Genomic DNA, 21,727 nt, shown 5'->3' with positions numbered 1-21,727 from the left:
GGAATAGGTCACTCAGATGTCGCAATCTATGGCGCAGTCTATAGATAACCTCACATCCACATTGCTTCAGGCTCTGCAGAGTCATGCCTCGGCTATGAACACTACTCAGCAAAGGGAGAGTTCCACTCGGGGACATGATGGCACGGGCACATCCACGTCTAGGTCAGGACGCAAGCGGACCCACAGGTCACGTTCATCTGCGTCATCCCATACCACACGGTCGTCCCCTTCCAGTGAGAGACACCGTACTCCCAGCTCATCTAGACCGTCCCCTGACAGGGACAGACAATGCAGATCCCCACAGCCATCCCTGACCAGAGAAGGCCTCCGCTCCGGTTCTCCCAGCAGGAGACGCCTTAGTGATGCACAGGATTCGGAAGACATCTGCGATTCCGACTCAGATAAGGAAACCGAACGGTCCCTAATCCCTATCCCCCCTGGCAATACAGTGCTAGTTGATCTAATCTCATCCATCCATCGGGTGCTGGACATCTCCGACCCACCCCTGGAGACACCAGGACATAAGATTTCCTTTGAAGGAGTCCTGAAACCGCCTAAGGTTTTCTTTGACCACCCAGAGTTTAAAGCGATCCTTAAAAAGCAGTTCTCACAACCTGAGAAAAAGTTCACTAATTGCAAATATCTGGAGGCGCGGTACCCCTTTTCACAGGAGGTCACCAAACAGTGGACAGATCCACCTGAGGTGGATCCCCCAGTCTCCAGACTAGCAGCACAGACACTCCTTTCACTGCCAGATAGCTCAACCCTCAGGGACACAGCAGACCGGCAGGTGGAACGCATGGCTCATTCAATTTTCGAGGCCGCAGGGGCCTCCCTGGCTCCCGCGTTCGCCTCAGTTTGGGCTGCCAAGGCCATCTTGGCCTGGGCCCAAAATTTAGAAACTGGCCTACAAGCATCTACCCCTCAACTGTCGGACCAAGCGGCCCAAATAGCAGTTGTAGCAGATTACATGCTCCATGCAGCTCTGGATTCTGCAAGGGGTGCAGCAGGGATAGCATCAAACGCCATCACGATTCAGCGTATCCTCTGGCTGCGGGAATGGAAATCAGATGCAGCCTCAAAGAAGTCCCTCACACACCTCCCATACCTCAGTGGTCGGCTTTTCGGTGAACAGTTGGACACAATGATATCCAACGCCACCGGGAGTAAGAGTACCTCTCTCACCCAACTGAAGCCCAAACCCGCTTACAAAAAGCGCAATCAAGCACGATTCCGATCCTTTCGGAACTCTTCCGGCTGGTCCGTCTTGCGACCAGCACAAAATAACCGCTCTCCACGCAGGGACAACTCGCGGTCGACGCAAAAGTCTGACAAGACATGGCAATCAAGGGCAGGCCAGTCAAAATTTAAAGGGGGAAAATCTCGCATTTCCTCCTCATCATGACTCATGGACTCCGGAAGACACCCCACCTGTAGGCGGCCATCTTTCGCTCTTTCACCAAGTCTGGCTGCCTATTACGGAAGACAGGTGGGTCAGGGAACTAGTGTCTTCAGGATACAAGATAGAGTTCACTTCCAACCCGCCAAACAGATTCTTTCTGTCTGTTCCCCCAAAATCGCCAGCCAAGGCTCTTGCCTTCCACTACGCGGTCTCCTTGCTTCTTCAAGCAGGAGTCATAGTACCAGTTCCCACGGCCGAGCGCTTCCAAGGGTTCTAAACTCACATTTATTCGTAGTCCCCAAAAAAGGAGGCAGCGTACAGCCCATACTCAACCTAAAACAGCTCAACAAATATGTACGGGTACGTCATTTTCGCATGGAGTCCCTTCGGTCCATCATTGCGTCCATGGAGAAAGGAGAATTTCTCGCCTCCATAGACATTCAAGACGCATACCTGCATATACCAATTGCGCCCGCCCATCAGAGATTTCTCAGGTTTGCAATCAACCAGGAACACTACCAGTTCGTGGCTCTCCCGTCCGGACTCGCCACGGCTCCCAGAGTGTTTACCAAAGTCATGGCAGTCACCATGGACGTCCTGCACTCCAGAGGCATAAGTCGTTCCATATCTGGACGATCTCCTCATCAAGGCTTCCACCTTCAAAGACTTTGAACTCAGCGTCTCAATCACAATACACATTCTGAGTCGCCTGGGCTGGTTAGTCAACCTACAAAAGGCATCACCAACCCCGAGTCAGTCTCTGACCTTCCTGGCAATGTTATTCAACACCCTCAAGGGTCTAGTACTCCTTCCCAAGGACAAGGCACTGCTTCTCCGTTTAGGAGTCCGCAACCTACTTCGCAAACCCCCTCGTTCTCTCCGGTTTGCCATGAGAGTCCTTGGCAGGATGGTGGCGGCAATAGAAGTGGTCCCATTTGCCCAGCTTCACCTCAGGCCTCTCCAACTAGCCATCCTCAAGTCATGGGACAGGAACCCTTTTTCTCTAGACAGGGAGTTCCAGTTGACGTCGTCAACCATGAGCTCCCTGCACTGGTGGCTCATGTCAACCTCACTAACAAAGGGGAAATCCTTTCTCACGGGTCAATGGAAAATTCTGACCACCGACGCGAGCCTGACGGGTTGGGGTCCGGTACACCTACACCACAGAGCACAGGGCAAGTGGTCCCCAGCAGAAGCGACCATGCCCATCAACATCTTGGAAATTCGTGCCATTCTCCTGGCGTTGAGAGCCTTCCATCACTTATTGGCAGCCTCTCACATCAGAGTACAGTCGGACAATGCCACGGCTGTGGCATATGTGAATCACCAAGGGGGGACCCGCAGTGCCCAGGCGATGCGAGAAGTGACACACATTCTCCACTGGGCGGAAGACACAGGTTCGGTTCTCTCGGCTTTCCACATTCCGGGTGTGGACAACTGGGAAGCAGACTTCCTCAGCCGGCAAGGAATGGACTCGGGAGAGTGGTCTCTCCATCCTGAAGTTTTTCGCTAGATCTGCCATCGCTGAGGGACTCCGGACGTGGACCTAATGGCATCCCACTTCAATGCCAAGGTCTCCAACTTCATGGCCAGGACACACGACCCGTGGGCGCTGGGAGCGGAATCATCAGAGATTGAGATTTTTTTTATAACCCAACCCTAACTTGTACTTCTCAACAACTTTGTCCCTGACTTGTTTGGAGATCTTTGGTCTTCATGGTGGTGTTTGGTTAATGGTGCCTTTTGCTTTAAAGAAGTTGTCCACAACTTTTTATTATCCCCTCAAATGTATTCAGCCGGTGCCCTTAAGGGTTTTTGTAATTACCTTTTAGTTGTCCTTCTTGCCTGTGAGCTGCGCTACCGCGGGCCGCTCACAGCCATCACGTGCGCCATCCCCCCACCCTACCCACTCGCCCCTGCTGATGTCACATCAAGTGAGGCGTGACATCAGTGACACTGTCCCCGCAGTGGATGCTGGGCTGTGGGCGGGGTTACCCCGTTCGCGCCACACCCAGCATCCACCGCACGCTTTTCCGATGAATGAATGGGGAGAGCGCGCGGTGTATGCTGGGTGTGATACGCGCGGGGTAACCCGCCCACAGCCCAGCATCCACCATGGAACGCAGAAGTAAGTAACCCCCGGCTGCAGACGGAACTTGACGTGACATCAGCGCGGATGTCACAGCCGGCTGCAGCCAGGGGTCACGTGATGCCTGTGAGCGGCCAAGGATAGCGCCGCTCACAGGCAATAAGGACTGCAGAAGGTAATTACAAAAACTCTTATTGGGCATCGGCTGAATACATTGGGGGGATAATAATAAGTAGTGGACAACTCTTTTAATAGTGCTGCTGACTCTGTGGCCTTTGAAATCAAGATTTGATTTTAATCTCACTGAACAAAAGAACAATATCCAAAATTTTCATGGAACATATTTTAACTCATAACACAAAATAAGGTTAATATAACTTTCGTTACAAAAATCTTCCGTTTTACTCACATTAGTTGATGCAAAAATGAATACACAGAACATCAAAAATTCAAAACCTAAATTATCTAGTATTTTGTATGAACTCCGTGATTTTTAATGACAACACCAAGCCTTCTTGGCATGGAATAAAAAAATGGTGACATACTGCAACATCTATATTTTTTTCATTCTTCAAGAAAGGCCTCTTTCAGAATTCCCCATAGGTGCTCGATTAGCCACTGAACCACTTTCACCCTGTTCTTCAGAAATCCAACAGATCTGTATTTTGGGTCATTGTCATGTTGCAAAAGTGCTTGTGTACCAAGGGCACAGTGATGGTAGCATCTTCCCTCTCAATATGGAACAGTACATCTGTTACTTCATGATGCAATCAATGAAATGTAGCCCCCCTGACACCAGCAGTACTCATGCAGCCACACACAAGGACACTGCCACTACCATGTTTCACTGTAGGCATTATGCATTTTTCTAAATTCATTCACTGTAGGCCACAATATCAATCAATCAACCAAGTGAAGAATGGTTAAAACATTGGTTTAGATGCTAAAAGTGCAATTTTATTGTATGTATAGCCGCATCAGATAGGATTATAAATATCAAAACATAATTCATATTGAAATGGCACAATTTGGTTACTCTTTATATGTAGTTCAGTTACATTAATGGCTACTAGTGACGTCCAACTTTTTATGGTAGCATATTGATATCAGAATTATTTTTTATAATCCTGTACTTAAAGGGCTTGTACCATGACACACTTTGCTGATAAAAGCTCCTAAACATTTATAAATGTTCCGGGAAAATTTTAAAGTGTAGAAGTTGATTTAAAAAAAAATACCTTTTTATATGTTCTTTGGTTTGCTTGTGGTCCCAACATGTCATAGTAAATAGGATAGATTCAAAGACGACCCATGTGTCTGTATATATATTTTCTAAGAGTATATGTATATATGTGTACACTCCTTTCCAATGTGTCTCTCGCATACATCTGACACTTGAGCACTTATTCTGTAGTCAGCATTCATGTGTCACCGCCTAAGCATGGACTTGTACGCCGGCTCCCTGACCCAATGTGTACACAGTGCAGGATTTTTTTTTATTACGACTTATAAATTGACATATAGTGCAGATTTTAAATTCTGCACCATCATTGGTGTTAAACTCTTTTTATGCATTACCCACCTTACTGACAGCCACAGTACATGTACGGCGCAAGCCTGGAGCTGCATCATGGGGTGAGCTCGCCCCATTCTCTGCAGATAATGGCTGTTTAACAGCCAGGATCTGTCTCTTAACATCCATGGGTGGCACAGAGGTCCACCTTTGATTGTTATCCTGTTAATGCAGTTCTCAACGATTAACAGCAGCATTTAACAGCGCACCGACATGTGGGAGCTTCATTCTATACGCCCATCAGTGCACCTGTGATTGCGGGTTGCCGATGAGTTGCTATGACAGCCGGGGGTGTGTTGAACTCCATTCTTGTCTTTACTGGGGCTCCCTTGAAGCTCTGCCTGTAGCCAGGCTTCAAAGGAGACCGATTGCAGGTTTAAGTCCCCTAAGGGGGCTAATAAATTCAGTGAAAAAAAAAATGAATGGAAAAAAAAACTGTAAGGCTGTGTGCCCACGATGCAGAAATGCTCAGGATTTTTTCCTGAGCGTTTCTGCATCTCCCTGGCAGAAAAAAAACACATGCGGATTGTACATGCGTTTTCCTGCCAGGGGACAAGCGGAAGTGAAGCGTTCTTCACATGCATTTCCGCAAGCGGATTGACAAGCGCTCTCCAAGCGATTTTAGCATCACTTGGAAAGTGCTTGTCAACTTGGTCACACTATATAAATCCATACAAACTGCATGGATTTATATAGTGTGACCCGAGAGAATGTCAAAAAATAAATATATACTTACCCTCTGATGGGCCCCGGTGTCCTGCTTCCCTCCTTTCTCCCTTGCTGGCAGCGGTACACTGAAGGACCTGCCGACGTCAGCGTCGCTTGACCCGTCACATGACTATGACGTCAGCGCAGGTCCTTCAGTCCATCGCGAACTGCCGGCATTCGAGGAGGAGCGCATCGGGGGCCGCCAGAAGGTAAGTATATATTTATTTTTTTTTTTTTACAGTTTTCTATGGTACCCAGGTCCGGAGGAGTGTCTCCTCTCCTCTAGACCTGGGTACGATCCGCACATTGGAACGCGTGCATTCCGCATGTCCTTATCCAGTGAAGCGGAATGCATGCGTTCTAATGCAAGTCAATGGCAGCGAAAACGCAGCACTTCTGCAAAATAATTGGTAGTGCTGCTTTTTTTTCCGCAATGATAATCCGCAGCGGAAATTTCCGCAGCATGTGCACAGCACATGCAGATTATCATTGGGGAACATGGCAGGCCTTCTACCATGCGTTTTTTAAGCATTTCTGCAGCGTTTTTGCCGCTGCGGAAACGTTTAAAAAACGCATCGTGGGCACACAGCCTTAACTTTGATCACCCCCCTTTTCCACCATTAACAATTAAGATAAAAAGGTACACATTTAATATCGCCGCATCCAGAAAAGTCCGATCTATCAAAATATATATAAAAGTAAAAACGTTACGGGTCAAGGAAAATTGTAACATAACCCCCAAAGTAGTTTTTTTTTTTTTTTTTTTTTTTTTCTCCCCAAGTTGATTTTTTTTTTTCCAACGCTAAAAAAAAAAAAAAAATTGGTCAAGTTTGGTATCGCCGTAATCTGGTGAGGAGAATCATATTGCGAAGTCTTTTTTACAGCACAATATACACCGTAAAAACAATTCCCAAAAACACATGATGAGAATTGTTCTGTTTCACAATTTTACTGTACTTGGAATTTTTTCCCACTTTTTTTTTCTCCCACTTTTCACTATCCGGTAAAATTAATGGTGTCATTCAAAAGTACAATTCGTCCCGCAAAAAACAAGCCCTCATTTTTCTGTCCACAGAAGTATGTGTTATGGATCTTGGAAGAAGGGGAGGAAAAAATGAATAAAATGGAAATTAGCAGCGACGAGAAGTGGTTAAAAAATGCATCTACAATATGACATAGCGTGGCATGCAGGTGCTCGAGACATGTCAAGTATTTTGCGCCCCCTAAAAGCAAATTTAGACAAGCTGATAAGCTGGAACAAGTATTCCTAGGAACGCTAGTTTCCTAATCATCAACCTCTAAATCAGCCACCAATCACTTAAACATGTAAAAATGTTCATCAGGTGAAATTATTCTTAAGATTGCTGAAAAATCTGCATTCTCAAGTCCCATACGTATAAGACTGCCAGCCAATCCCTCCAATATCTGTAGACATTAATCTGTGTACTGGGGCCACAACACTTTTCCTATCCCTCATTGTAACGCTAACCTAGTCCAAGCACTCATCTTAGTTCTAACCCTAGTCCTTATTGTCATCCTAATCATCGTTTTAACCCTAGTTCTAAACTGAGTCCTAACCCTTGTCATAGTCTTAGTAAGTCAGTGACTTACACTTACATTGAATTTAACCCAAATGCAGCCTATAAATTATATAGCACTTCCATTTTCATGACAACATACAAAAGATTGGAAGCCAAAACCATCACAGTACAAATAAACCAGTCTTTATTATTCAAAGTATCACATAAAAGCATATTAAAAGAATGGGGAAAAGCAGCAGAATCTAAACCCACCTGCAGGTAATACCAAATCACTCCACAAGGGGGAGCTCTGACTCATACCAAAATGTATAAGGACTCTCAACACCGATTTCATACCAACTACCATATAGGTTAGCTTTAAGAGAATAACATCCTTAATGAGGTAGATTTATTCATAAAGTGCAAAATGTGCTAGATATAAAAAGGAATAAGGAAAATCACATATACCTGCAATATTTATGGAGTGGGGATAAAAGATAAAGTGCTTTGTTTTATTATGCTGGGTATGCTAATTGTCTGATGCATTTAAATCAAATATTCATTTCTCATCAAATCTTTGTTTTATTTTTACTTTTATATGCTATGTGAAAACTATTTATTCCTCATGTTCTATGCTGCTTTCCAATTTTTACAGGAGTGCAAAAATCCAGAAAATCAGAAGGTACGACAAAGACTGAAAGCAAAGGAGTGGGATGAGCTACAGTCTAAAGGGAAGAAAATTAATGTTCTGAAACCATTATTGGTTGGATGTGTTTGGCTTGACAATGGCTCTGTAGAGGTTAAGTTTCTTCAGAAATATGCTGCATGTTTAATAGAGCCTGCTGGTGGTGAGGACAACGTGGTACAAGAAGCTCATTCCAATAAGAGCCTACAAGATAAAGAAAGTAAGGAATTGTTTTGTTTTTTTAACCCCCTACATATTTTTGCTAAGTCAATGGTATTGTCGGTCTTACAGGGTTCATACCATGAAAAAAAAAATCTCATTTATGCATTTTGGTATGAGGGGCACACAGCACTTGAGCAAGATGTGGACAGTTAATACACACCATAAAGCATCAAAACCTGGACTCATTGGGTTGATGGTGACTGGACACTTCTAGGAATAAGTGACCTCTTGGAATGCTAAACATTTTGCGTGTACCTGTAATACATTGGATTATATAGGTATTACAAAACTTTACTCAGCACTGTTGGAATTCTCCGGCGCTGGGCGATCATGTTACCACAAGTATGTGTAGAATATGCATAGTTCCAGCCACATCCCGGCTAGACTGTTTTCGGCTTCAATGCACTTTCCGTGAGCAAGGCTACATCTGTTTGGTTGGAATGTGGCCGGGAGTTTGCATATCGCATACTTGTGGTCACATGTCTGCCCGTTCCACAGTGCATGCAGTGTGAGGATTCACAAGTCTGAAGTCAGTGACTGCAGACTTGTAGTTTAAGATTGGACAATCCCAGTAAAGACACCTTTGGAACAGAATGGAAGCCCTCAAGACTATTGGCACCTATTCAGTTCAAATTCTTCTGACTTCTCTAAAAGCCAAAATATCGACCAATACGTCATTCATCTTTTAAATTTTTTTTTAACATTTTTTTTTTTTTTTGTACAGAGTGCAGCCAGGCTTTAGTGTTGGCTTGGGAAATTTGGCTGGCTGTTCCTGCTGGGATGCACTTGCAGTACTGAGTAGCCCGCATGATCTAATAGTTTGGGCTTCATTGTTAGTCTGTAAGCCAGACACTGTGAACTACACTTATCAGTGTTCATTTATACTAGGCAACCACTCCCTCCATGAATGGTAGGTGTGTAAGAGGTTATTTCATCAGTATTTTGCACCTCTGCTGTCTCCACGTTTATCATGGGGGCTGCTACATGCTGTAGTGTATTGGTAGTGTCATCTACTGTTGGTGGAATACTGCTACATTTTTTCGGGGATGTTTCAAGAACAGAGAAGGTGCTTACCAGACACCCAAAGACTGTATTTCCAAGCCTTGCCCTGCTTATCAGCCCTGCGCTTTGTACTTAAGTAATTTGTCATTTTTTATTTTATAAATAGTACACATGGAAATAAGCAACTTTGCATTACATTTTATTCTTATCAGAAAAATCTGCTTTTCTTTGCAAGGACTGATCATTCATAATCAAAATTTTCAATTCACAGATATAATCTGCATTTAGCAAAGACAAATTTTTACATTACTGATAGATGGCAATTGCCAATATTGATAAGATTCTATACATATGAGGATGGGGAAGGGAGGAGCTAGAAATGTCCTATAAATGTCTGTCATATTCCTGATCTAAGGGTCTAGACTTTTAGCTGAGATGAATCTGTGCTACAGTAAATTTAATCACTTAAACATGAGCTATGTATGAGGGAGTCGGAGTCATGGAAATTGAGGAGTCGGAGGTTTGGCTTTCTGACTCCACAACCCTGCCTCTATGTGTATGGAATCTTACCAGTAGTAACAACTGTCATCTATCTCCGTAATGGCAACGTCTGTCTTCACTGAATACAGATTTTATCTGTAACAAGGTGGAGTCTGTAAGCCAAATCTCCGACTCCTCAATTTCCATGACTCCGACTCCCTCATACATGGCTCATTTAAGTTTAAGTGATAAATTTACTGTAGTAAAATGGTAACATCAGGCTTTTAATCATTATTATGATACAGTAATTAATCTATTTAAATAGAACATAAAATATATTTTATGTTCTAAGAGGAAAAACAAACTAAAACATCAAGCCTACAGAGACAACATTATACTGGACTATTGATGTATGCACAGTTTATTGAAAGTTTAGATATGCTTTAAGAAGTACTTAACTTAATCCTACTTTCCTGTTCACTCCAGCAGTTCTGAGATGAGTGCAGCCATTCCTTCCCTGTGTTTGTTTTTTTTTCCCCTTATCTGTAGAGGAGGAACTTCACTACTTATGTACATAAACTGTAGCACAGATTCATCTCCGCTAAAAGTCTAGACCCTTAGATCAGGAATAGGACAGACATTTATAGGACATTTCATAACTTTCCCAAATTCTCATGAAAAAATATTCCCCACAAACTGTATTGAACTATTGTACCCAATTTATTATATATATTGTCCACAGCCCTTCCTGTAAGTTGAGAATATTGAAAATAAAAGATCAGTCCTTGCGAAGAAAGAAGCAGATTTGTTTGATAATTATATTACAAAGCTGCTAATTTTCATGTGATTTATTGAATTTTGAAGCAAGAACTAAAATGACGGTACTCTTTTTAAAGGACAGCGCTGCCAAACCCATTTCTGCATGAGTCATTGCTTTTCAGACAGGGATTGCAAATTTACAATCTTATTGTGTGTTTCACTGTCATTTCACTGCATTTACTGATCATCATCTTAGTGTCTAGAGTCTTCATATGGCAGCGATCCTTCTCTTGACAGTTTTGTCATCTCTTGCTGGATGATCTCTGAAATAATCATTCCAGTCTTAAAGGGAACCTGTCATGTAAACAGAAAATAGAAATGCCATTACACTGCAGATATGAGGATCACTGATAGCCCAGCTGAAGGGAGGAAATGAGCCTTATTCCTCCCGGCAGCTTCGGGCTTTCAGTCATAGAGGCACGGCTGGCTCTGTTTGTCACCGCTCGGTACACAGTGAGCGGCGGCTGTCACAACGATGCACTGCTGAGCTGGTGCCAGGGGCATGGTTACAGCCGTTGCTCACTATGTACTGAACAGTGACTGAAACAGTGCCAGCCGTGCTTCCGAATGAAAGCCAGAGCCTTCTGGGAGTAATAATATTAATTTCCTTCCGGCTGCCAGGCTTTCAGTGTGGTGGACGCACAGAATAGAAAAACTTTAACTCTGTCCCAGCGCATGAAATTTTGGGGAATATTTGATACCAAAACCACTATAGGTCTTTTCCTGGCTGAATAGATTCTGTCCAGTTGGCAGTGGCACTCTTACACACAGTTCTCTCCGCTGAGCGCTGTCTGTGTTTCGATTATAATCCTGTTTTTTGGGGATTCCAATGGAACCTGTCACTGTTATGTGACCAATGGAGTGACTCTGATCACTGTCTGGTCTCAGTCTTGGTAGTAGTGTTCTTTTTCAGACATGAACTGTTATGTGGGTACCTCCCCTGTATTTAAAATGCATGTAAAATGTTAAAATCTAAGTTTTACTATTGACCCCTTAGTGACCGGACCAAGTTTTTTTTAAATCTGACCAGTGTCACTTTGTGGTAATAACTCTGGAATGCTTCATCATATCCCTTTGATTTTAAGATTGTTTTTTTGTGACACATGATACTTTATAATAATGGTAAGTTTAGGTTAATATGTTTTGTCAAATTTCTAAATTTTAGAAATAAATGCTAATGTTTGCAATTTTCAAACTTTGACTATCCCTTTATAATCCCAATAGTCGTACCACACAAAAACATTAATAAATAACATTTCCCTCATGTCTGCTGTACATCAGCACCATTTGTAAAGCGTGGTTTTATTTTGTTAACAGTGTTTTGCAGCAGGGAACTTGTGCGCAGGCGCTGGGAAGGCAGTGACTCACCGGCACCTGCGCACAAGTTCCCTGCTGCACAACACTACACTGACGGCAGGGAGAAGAGCACCGCCCGTATAGAGGAAACAGCGCATGCGCGGGATCCGGCCGGGAACTGCACGTCACAGGGCCCTGTGACGTGCAGGGGAGGTGGGGTGAGTATGGAAATAGGGCTAGCAGGCGGGCATTTCTTGGCGTCTGTGGGGATGCGATGCTTAGCTTTTTTATTAAATTATTTCTGCTATTACACAGCAACCAGACCGCTAGTATGGGCCATACAGGTAAGTATAGACTCGCATTTCTATCACCTGTATGCCCATAGTAGCGGTCTGAAAACTCCCAGGGGGTGACAGATTCCTTTTAAAGTTTCTCATTATTTTTTAATGTATAAAGTATATAAATGTTGTATTGCCCTTTAATGTACTGACACATGGGGCAAAAAGTTAGCAGGTAATTTCATCGCAAAATGTAATAAACAATCCACTTCACAAAGATTTTCCCAATTTCCAAAGCATTATTCAGTAAATTAGATGGCACAACTAAATACAATATATCTTACAAAAGAAAAGTATAAATATTTATCACTCTCGGAAGTCAGGGAAAAAACTAATGTCTTTGTCACTTGGTGATCGATCACCTCTGATCAGAGAGGGTCAAAGAGGATGATCTTACAGACGCCTGCATTATATCTTGGTATTGGTTTGTGAATTCTGATTGCTAACCGTTTGCTAGACCAGAACCTATCACAACTGTCAGGCTGAGTTCACACGATGCGTTTTTAATGCGTTTCCGCGGCATTTTTGCAGCTGCGTAAACGCCGCGAAAACGCATTGTAGAAGGGCAGCAATGTTCCCCAATTGAAATCCGCATGTGCTGTGCCCATGATGCGGATTTTTCCTTAGCGTAAACGCTGCGCTCAAAAATCCGCAGCTTGTCAATTAATTTTGCGTAAACGCGGCGTTTTCGCCGCCATTGACTTGCATTAGAACGTGCCAATTCCGCAAGACTTTTTTTGTACTTGAGTTATTGGCGCGTTCTAATGTGCGTATGGTACCCGAGTGTGGAGAAGATGAGACTCTCCTCCACACCCAGGTACCTTAAAAAAAGCTGTAAAAAAAGAATAAAATAAATGTATACTTACCTTCTGTCGGCCCGCGCACCGCTCCTGTTTGGTTCCCGGCACTTTGCAGTGAGTTGAAGGACCTGCACTGACGTCCGAGTCATGTGACGGGTCACGTGACGCTGACGTCGGCAAGTCTTTCAATTCAATGTTGCCGGCAAGGGAGAACGGAGTGTAAAGCAGGACACCGGGGGCCATCAGAGGGTAAAGTATACATTTATTTTTTATTTTTACCATTCTCTCGGGTCACACTATATAAATCCATGCTGTTTGCATGGATTTATATAGTGTGACCTAGTTGTCACAAGCATTTTCCAAGTGATGCTAAAATCGCCTGGAAAGCGCTTGTCAATCCGCATGCGGAAACGCATGTGAATCCGCATGTATTCCGCAGGAAAAACGCATGTACAATCTGCATGCGTTTATTCTGCCAGGGAGATGCAGAAATGATGCAGAAATTTTCTGCTTCATTTCTACATCGTGTGCACATACCCTTAGTGTAGTTGGTAACATTTATAACTGGTCTGTGATTTAGACCAGGGCTATCTGGATAAAGTATGATGTCAAGATCCAAAGAGTTTCCCGATTACTACACCCAGATTGCTATTTATACAATAGAGAACATCACAATATTGTCCAGTTAAGTACATGTCTGTTGAGCAGTTTTTGTCCCCTCTATTTCATCTAATGTGGTTTTGTATTTCACATTAATTGCTCCTTCCACAAATCAGCCGCCAGAAGTACAATGTATACAGCTGGAATACAATCCTATTTGTCACCCAAAGGTTTTGTAGATTTGCATAAGATTTGTGGTACACGAAGAAAATATTCTGCTTTACATTATTGTTGAAATTTATGTGATATGTAACCTAAATGTTTTCCAGGGAAGAACGAGCAGCTTTTCAATACTGTTTTTAAGGGTTTTTCCTGGTTGAAAATAAGTCTGCAGTCACTGTCGTGTATCTCTCTCAATGTTCTTTTAAACAATCTGATCAGAACGTGACCGGAAGTGTGCGAATATAGGGGCATCATGACAGTGTACTCATTGCACATGGTCATGATCCTGCAGTAAGTGATTGTAAACTTTTCTTTTCAGCCCCAAAAACCCCTTTAGAACGGCAGTTCATTAAGTGTTATAATTTGTAAGTAACGCGTGTACATTTTCCACTCTTTAAATGTGAAGTGCAAACAGATGTTCATCCTATAGAAGAATACTTAAAGTAAACCTGTCATGTAAAAAACGCTATTAACCTGCGGATATGGGGTTAACCTGCAGATTAATAGCGTTCTGAGACCGTTCAGCTGAGGCATTGAAAGCCCTGCTGCCGGGAGAAATGAACTTTATTCCCCGCCCGGCAGCATCTTTCAGTCATAGCGGTGCGGCTGGCACGATAGAGAGCGATGGCTGTAACCGCTCCCAGGACTGACGGCAGAATCAGGATTAGAGCCAACTGTTAGTCAGTGCTGGAGCGTTTTTTTTTTTTTTTTACATGACCAATCCGGTCTTTTAGCTTTCGTTGTCAACTTGTATAGATTGGTTTTCATAAATTGCTAGCTGCGCTAAATATTGTGTCGGTCTGTCTGCTTATTTTGTTTATAACGTATTTTACGTTCCTGTTTTGGCATAAGAGATTATTGGCAAAATCAAAATGCTGAATCCCTTTTTAATTTTTCCTCTGCAGTCCTTGCACATCTCCTTCCATTGCTACATGGCAATGTTAATGGAAGCAAAACCATCATTAAGGAGTTCCAAGAGTGCTGTCAGCGTGGCAGGTTTTCATTCAGTGATGCTAGTAACCCAACAGTTTGTGAAACGTCAAGTCCGAACTCACGAAATCAAAACGTTACCATACCTTCAAAAGCTCGGTTAAAACGTATCATCTCTGAGAATTCTGTGTATGAGAAGCGTCCAGATCATCGTCAATGTTGGTATGTGCACGCTGATGTTTTAAAAAGCTTCCAGCAGGAAAACCTTCCTGTGCCATGCCAGTGGACCTATATCACCCAGGTGAATTCGTGTAGCAAAGATGAAACGGGAAACAGTGGAGGACAGATGCAGGCAATTTCCACGTCAAGCAAGAGGAAATCTGCTGGTAGTATGCCAATTACAAAATTCATGAAAAAAGCCAAAACTTTGGGAACAGTAAGTGGTGTAAGTAATTAATTTTGATGATTTTAATTTAAGTACCTCGTATAAAGGGGTTGCTCCACTATTTTTATATTGGTGACTTATCCTGATATGTAATAAATATCTGACTGGTGAAGGTTCAACACCTGGCACCCCTAACAATCAGCTGGTGAGGCCAGATGTTAGCAGATCCATTCATATTAATTCAAATAGAGGTAAATGTGCAGTACACAACTAAAGACCACTATACAGTTGATTGCGCTGTGATATACTGACTGCTGGCATTGAGAATAGCTTGATCGGTGAGGTTGTCAGGTGTCGTACCCCCATCAGTCTGTTATTGATCTATCATTAGATCAACTGATGCAACCCTTTAACCTTTCAGTTAAGACTATTTGTGAAATATTTTCATGCCAATATAATTCTGCACCCATTTCTGAAATGTTGACTGGAACGTCTGTTGTCTTATAAAATATTCCTTCTCTGATTTATATTCCTGACCAGAATAAATGCCTTTTTAGCTATATTCACATTTCCATTTGCACATTTTGTTCCGTTTAAGGGACGAAACAATTCATGTGCAAAATGGCAAACCGAAACAGGCAATGTGATTGTTATTGGGTCTTTCTTGGTTTTACTTTGTTTCCTTTTTTTAAAAGGAAGTAGCAACGGAGCATGCAAAACTTTTTTTTTTTTTTTTTCTGTTCTAAAAAGACAAAACTGAATTAATGTGCAAACCAGGACAGACAAATTGAATGCACAAACACAATTATGAACTTGGCCTTAAAGGGATTGTTGCCCAAAAAAGTGCATTTTATTTAATGGATCTTCTCCATACAGAATAATGGGCCCCAACTAGCCCCCATACAGAATAATGGGCACCACAAAAAAAAAAAAAAACTCTCCTCCCCTGGATACCTCGCTCTGAATCTCTTCACGGCTCTGCCAAGTCAGCATGCATTATTGGTGTCATCGAGCCTGCTGCACTGAAAGGTTTAGACCAGGGGTGCACAACTCCAGTCCTCAGAGGCCACCAACATGTTTTCAGGATTTCAGCAGCAGAAGGGAAGGAAGGGAGACACAGATCCATTACTAGTGGGTAGGCGGAGCCCCACAGGATAGTTCACCTCAGATTAGAAAAAGTGACGACCGGCCCCTCCAGCTTAGGCTCCTCCTACTCCCATGTTCCTCAGTCTAAAATTTGAGGAAGCAGAGGATAGTCGCTGCCTTTGCAGCTCCTCAGAAGAATTTTTTATTGTACTCCGGAGACCTGGAGCCCCCTTGGTCTAGAGGTCTCAGGGGGTCTCAACGCTGCTGGGACCCCTGACCCTCCCCTGGCAGACCTGTGTACCCCCTAAGGAGGTCCCTGCAGAAGCCTGCCGGCCGCGGGGGATACAGGGCGCTCCCTGGCGGAGACGCACACCGCTTCTGTGGGGTCCCTGCGCGCTCCGCCGTGGGGGGAGCAAAGGGCCACGGCGCCACACATCCCTGGGGGTCCCTGTGGCGCTCAGCTGGGTAAGTGCTCTCTGTGGTCTGAGTGCTTCAGTGGCAGCTGCTGTTACTGTTTTCAAGTGGTGACTGCTTGTTTTGTCCCTGCAGGAGGATATCTCCGCTGCAGGCGTTTGTGTTATCGGCAGGGGAGCAGGGACGGAGGAGCGTGGGCTCCGTTGGTAGCGGTGGGGGGGCGTGACTTCGCGCCTCTCTGCTGCCTGTCATCATAGCTCAGACAGGAAGTGCCAGGAAAGCGCACCCTGGAGCTGTCCCAGCCCCCTCTTCTTCTTCCGGCCATTACCTCGTGCTACTCCCTGCTCCCCGCTCTCTACACCAGACACCGAGCAGTCACCCCGGCCAGCTGGTGAGTCACTTCTGTTTTTTAAGGCAGAAGATTCCTTTCTCACACTATTGCAGCGCAGAGCACCTTACTGCTGGCCTCTTAAGGCAGACAGGGTGTGCTATCTACAGCGCTGCTACTTCCCCGCTGAGGGACTCGCACACCGCTATCCTTCTAAGGCAAAGGTGTATTGCGTGGTCAGCTGCATTAACCCCTTCTGAGGGGTCTAGCCTCACCAGGGCAGTTAACCCTTTCTGGACCCTAGTCTGTTAGGTTAACTTTTGCTCAGCAGGCAGCTGGGGTAGCTCTTCTCCCTTTAAGGAGGAGCTTTAACCCTTCAGTTTTGGGGGTTTTGTGTGTAGGAACAGACTGTGGTAGCAGAATCACACATCCTCGGTACCCGTACCCATTGTAAGGGGTTGTTATCGCCTTATCCACGACGCTCGCAACTGTGTGGGGGCATGTCGGATCAGAGGGCGCGGACCTCTCTCCCGGTCCGCTTCAGGATCGGTCACGCGTATCTGATACGCCGGGGTCTTCGACGGCGTCAGGTTCGACACTGGTCAGGGGTCTCGGTGATGTTAAAGTGGAAGCGCACACTCGCTCCATTGACAGTCTGTCTGACCTCCTGGGTCATTGGGTATCAGCTAAGTCCCAACCGACGTCACGAGGCAAGAAGCGCCACAGGCCTGTGGTGGCGCGGTCTCCTCCGCGCAGTGCTTCAGAGGCTTCGGAATCACCGACAGACTCTGCTGGTGAGATCTCCGATTCTGATGAAGAGGATTGACAGGGTCGCTCTGCTTCGCTTTCGGGCCGCGTGGACACTTTTATTGGGGCTATGCGGGAAGCGTTACAGCTGTCTGAAGAGGTGACGAGGCGCCCTGGCAAGTCGGCCCGGCTGTATCAGGAGTCGCGTCGGGCTCGTTCAACGCTGCCGGCGCACGATGAACTTAACGAGGCGGTGGAGAAAGAACGCCTGTGTCCGGATAAACGCTTCCAGGGGATGCGTTTTTTTGATGCCCTGTATCCCTGCTCCACGGAGACTATCGCTAATTGGGTCCCCTCTCCTGAAGTGGACGTGCCATTGTCTCAGTTGAGCAAATCCTCTTTGCTTCCTGTTAAAGGGAAGGCGAGTCTACAGGACCCGCTGGATAGAAGGACGGAGTTAGCGGCGAAGTCCATCTACGAGACCGCGGGTCATGGATTCCGAGCGGCCTTGGGGGCCATGTGGACTAGTGAGGCTTCTCTGCGGTGGTTGGATCAGCTGCGGACGGCGTGGCAAGATGGGACTCCGCTGTCTGAGGTGGAAAGGCTCTTCCAGCTGTTGGAAGAGGCGGCCCGATATGGCAGGGACGCAGTGCTGGATGCTACTTCGGGTCTGTCCAGGGCTCAATCCTCGGCCGTCTCAGTCAGGAGAGCACTGTGGCTTAAACCGTGGACTGGAGACGCGGTATCCAAACAAGGTTTGGGGAGTCTGGCGTACAAGGGCGGTCAGCTTTTTGGTTCGGACCTCACGGAGCTGATGGCCAAGGATTCGGCTTTGCCGCAGCGGAAAGCAGCGGCTTCTACGTCTGGCAAGTCAAGTGCCGGTAGTGGTCGTCGGTCCTTTCGGCCCAGGGGACGGTTCGGTCAGCCCTCTTGGAGATCGGGTCGTCCCTCGTCTTCCGGAAAGAAGACCACCCAGAAATCCCGTACACCCTGGAAACAACATTTCCGTCAGGACAAACGGGAGGTTGACAAAGAGCCCGCTAAGGCGGACTGACGCCAGGACCCCCCTCGAGGGCTCTCGGGTGGGAGGTCGTCTGCTTCAATTCGGGTCGATTTGGGCGTCCAGTGTATCGGACGCCTGGGTGACGCGGGTTATGTCGGCAGGCCATTTCATAGAGTTTCATTCTCGACCCCCGGACAGATTTCGTCAGTCACGCATCCCGTCCGAGCCCAAGCTGGCTGCCGCACTGCTGCGGGAGGTCGACTCTCTTCTGCAGCAGGGGGTGGTGGTTCCGGTTCCGCCGGAGGACCGGGGAAGGGGGTTTTACTCCAACCTTTTTGTGGTCCCCAAAAAGGAGGACAAGTTTCGCCCCATTCTGGACCTCACAGAATTGAATGTTCATGTCCGGACCCGGAAATTCCGTATGGAGTCTCTTCACTCTGTCGTGGTGGCTCTGTCTCAGTACGATTTCTTGGTGTCGATTGACAGCCGTGACGCCTATTTGCATGTCCCTATCGGCAGGGCTCACCAGCGCTTCCTTCATTTCGCCATAGGTCATGCCCATTACCAGTTTGTGGCCCTACCATTCGGGTTGGCCTCGGCGCCCAGGGTTTTTACAAAAATTCTGGCGCCGCTCATGGCGCTCCTTCGAAGGCAAGGAGTTACGATTCTCCCCTACCTGGACGACCTGTTAATTGTGTCATCCACAGCGGAGGAGGCGGTGACGGCTCGCGATCTCTCCCTTCAGCACCTGGATGACTTCGGGTGGCTGGTCAATTGGAAGAAGTCGTCTTTGGAGCCGTCGCAGTCAATCCTGTTCTTGGGGATGCTTTTCGACACAGTTCGAGCAGTGGTGTCCCTGCCTCCGGACAAGCAAGCGAACCTTAGTCACCATGTCCAGGATATGAGATCGGCGATGGCGATGTCCCTTCGGAAGTGTATGCGCCTTCTGGGTCTGATGGTGGCAGCAATGGAAGCAGTACCGTTTGCACAATTTCATTCCTGGGGTCTCCAAAATCTTATTCTGACCCGTTGGGACCGATCGCCGGCTTCGCTAGATCGCTGTGTCGGTATCTCCCGCAGGGTGCGAGAGTCTCTTGGATGGTGGTTACGTCCGGAGGCTTTATCCCTGGGGAAATCCTTCCTCCTCCCACGGTGGTCGGTCATTACCACCGATGCCAGCCTGACTGGCCGGGGGGGGGGGGGGTTTGGAACGATCTCTGGGTTCAGGGGGTCTGGTCGTCAGGAGTCGTCTCTGCCGATCAACATCCTGGAGTTGAGAGCGGTATTTCTCTGCCTCCGACATTGGACGATCCCCTTGAGCGGTCTGCCGGTCCGGATTCAAACGGACAATGCGACAGCGGTCGCGTATATCAACCATCAGGGCGGGACGAGGAGTTCCAGACTCATGATGGAGGTCTCTCGGATCCTGGTATGAGCCAAGTCCAGGGTCCCAGCCATCTCACCGATTCACATCCCAGGAGTGCTGAATATCACTGCGGACTTCCTCAGTCGCGAGCAGGTGGATCCCGGAGAATGGAGTCTTCATCCGGAAGTTCTTACACTGCTGTGCTCCCGTTGGGGGACTCCCTAGGTGGACTTGATGGCATCCAGGCTGAACGCCAGGATTCCGACGTTTATGTCCAGGTACAGGGACCCGGAGGCTGTGGCTTTAGATGCTCTAGTGGCCCCGTGGGACCAGTTCGAGCTGATCTACGTGTTTCCGCCGGTATCCTTGCTTCCTCTGGTCATTCGGCGGATCAAACTCAAACGAATTCCGGCAATTTTGGTGGCGCCGGATTGGCTGCGGAGGGCGTGGTATTCTACGCTGGTGTCTCTTCTGGCGGCGCCTCCGTTTCCACTGCCTCTTCGCCCGGACCTGTTAACCCAAGGGCCCATTCGTCATCCGGACCTGAAGTCTCTTCGTTTGACGGCGTGGCACTTGAGACCGAGATCTTGACCCGTCGAGGGGTTTTCGGCCGAGGTCATTGCCACCTTGCGGGCGGCCAGAGGTCCAGCTACTACCAGGATTTATCACAGAACTTGGGAGGCCTTCTATTCATGGTGTTCTGGAACGTCAAGGAACCCGAGGGTTTTTTCCATTCCCAACTTATTGGTTTTTCTGCAATGTGGTCTGGCCAAGGGTCTGGCGGTTGGTACCTTGTGGGGTCAGGTATCTGCACTATCCGTGCTTTTTCGTAAAAGGCTATTGCCTCGCGCAGGGATGTGCGCTCTTTTTTTCGCGGGGTTGCACGGCAGTTTCCGCCTCGGAGGGCGTTTGTGGCTCCTTGGCGGCTCAATCTGGTCTTGGAGGCTCTTCAGCATGGGCCGTTTGAGCCTATGGATTCAGCTATGCTTTACTTACTTTCTTGGAAGGTGGCCTTCCTGGTGACGATCACCTCTTTGAGAAGGGTTTCTGAGTTGGCGGCACGGTCTTGCTCGCCCCCTTTTCTGGAGTTCCACTCGGATCGCGTGGTGCTTCGTACCCGTGGCGATTTTCTGCCTAAAGTGGTGTCGCGTTTCCACGTCTATCAGGACATCGTGTTGCCCTCCCTCTGTCCGAATCCGAAAAGTCCAAAGGAGCGAGCCTTGCACTTGTTGGATTTGGTGCGGGCTTTGAAGTTCTATCTTTCAATCATGCAAGGGTTTCGGAAGTCGGACTCTCTTTTTGTGATTCCTGCTGGTCGTCGGCGTGGTCAGCGGGCCTCCAAGGACACTATAGCTCGGTGGATACGTTTGGCTATCCTGGAAGCGTACCGGCTCCAAGGGCGAGCCTTGTCCAGTTAAGGTTCGAGCTCATTCCACGAGAGCTGTTGGTTCGTCATGGGCTTTTCATCAGGGGGCCTCTGCAGCACAGCTCTGCCGGGCGGCTACCTGGAGCTCCGTTCACACTTTTACTAAATTTTATTAAGTGGACGTGAGTGCTTCCGCCGAGGCGGCCTTGGGACGCAGGGTCCTGCAGGCGGTGGTGGTTTAGGTTATCTCTTTATCTAGTTTTGGCGCTTGTTGCGCGCTTGACTAAGTTGTTGGGGTGTTGGCGATTCTGCCACGGTTTCCCACCCTTGAGTTCTGGACTGCTTT

At 46.6% G+C, this 21,727-nt stretch overlaps 1 protein-coding gene across 3 annotated transcripts in view; it reads left to right on the top strand.

The window, feature by feature from the left end:
* CHAF1A (chromatin assembly factor 1 subunit A) overlaps positions 1–21,727 on the top strand; it is a 186,978-nt gene that overhangs the window by 151,959 nt on the left and 13,292 nt on the right. For all 3 annotated transcript variants that reach the window (XM_073686355.1, XM_073686357.1, XM_073686354.1), the window contains exons 11-12: positions 7,948–8,197; positions 14,662–15,131. In XM_073686355.1, coding sequence (XP_073542456.1) covers positions 7,948–8,197; positions 14,662–15,131 — 720 coding nt within the window. The remainder of the gene's footprint in view (positions 1–7,947; positions 8,198–14,661; positions 15,132–21,727) is intronic.

This window comes from Phyllobates terribilis, unplaced genomic scaffold, assembly GCF_046119375.1.
Source record: "Phyllobates terribilis strain yellow unplaced genomic scaffold, ASM4611937v1 Scaffold_1__5_contigs__length_1240528914, whole genome shotgun sequence".
NCBI classification, from domain to species: Eukaryota; Metazoa; Chordata; class Amphibia; order Anura; family Dendrobatidae; genus Phyllobates; species Phyllobates terribilis.
The sequence above is the reverse complement of the archived record's forward strand: the minus strand, read 5'-3'. Positions and strand labels throughout refer to the sequence as shown.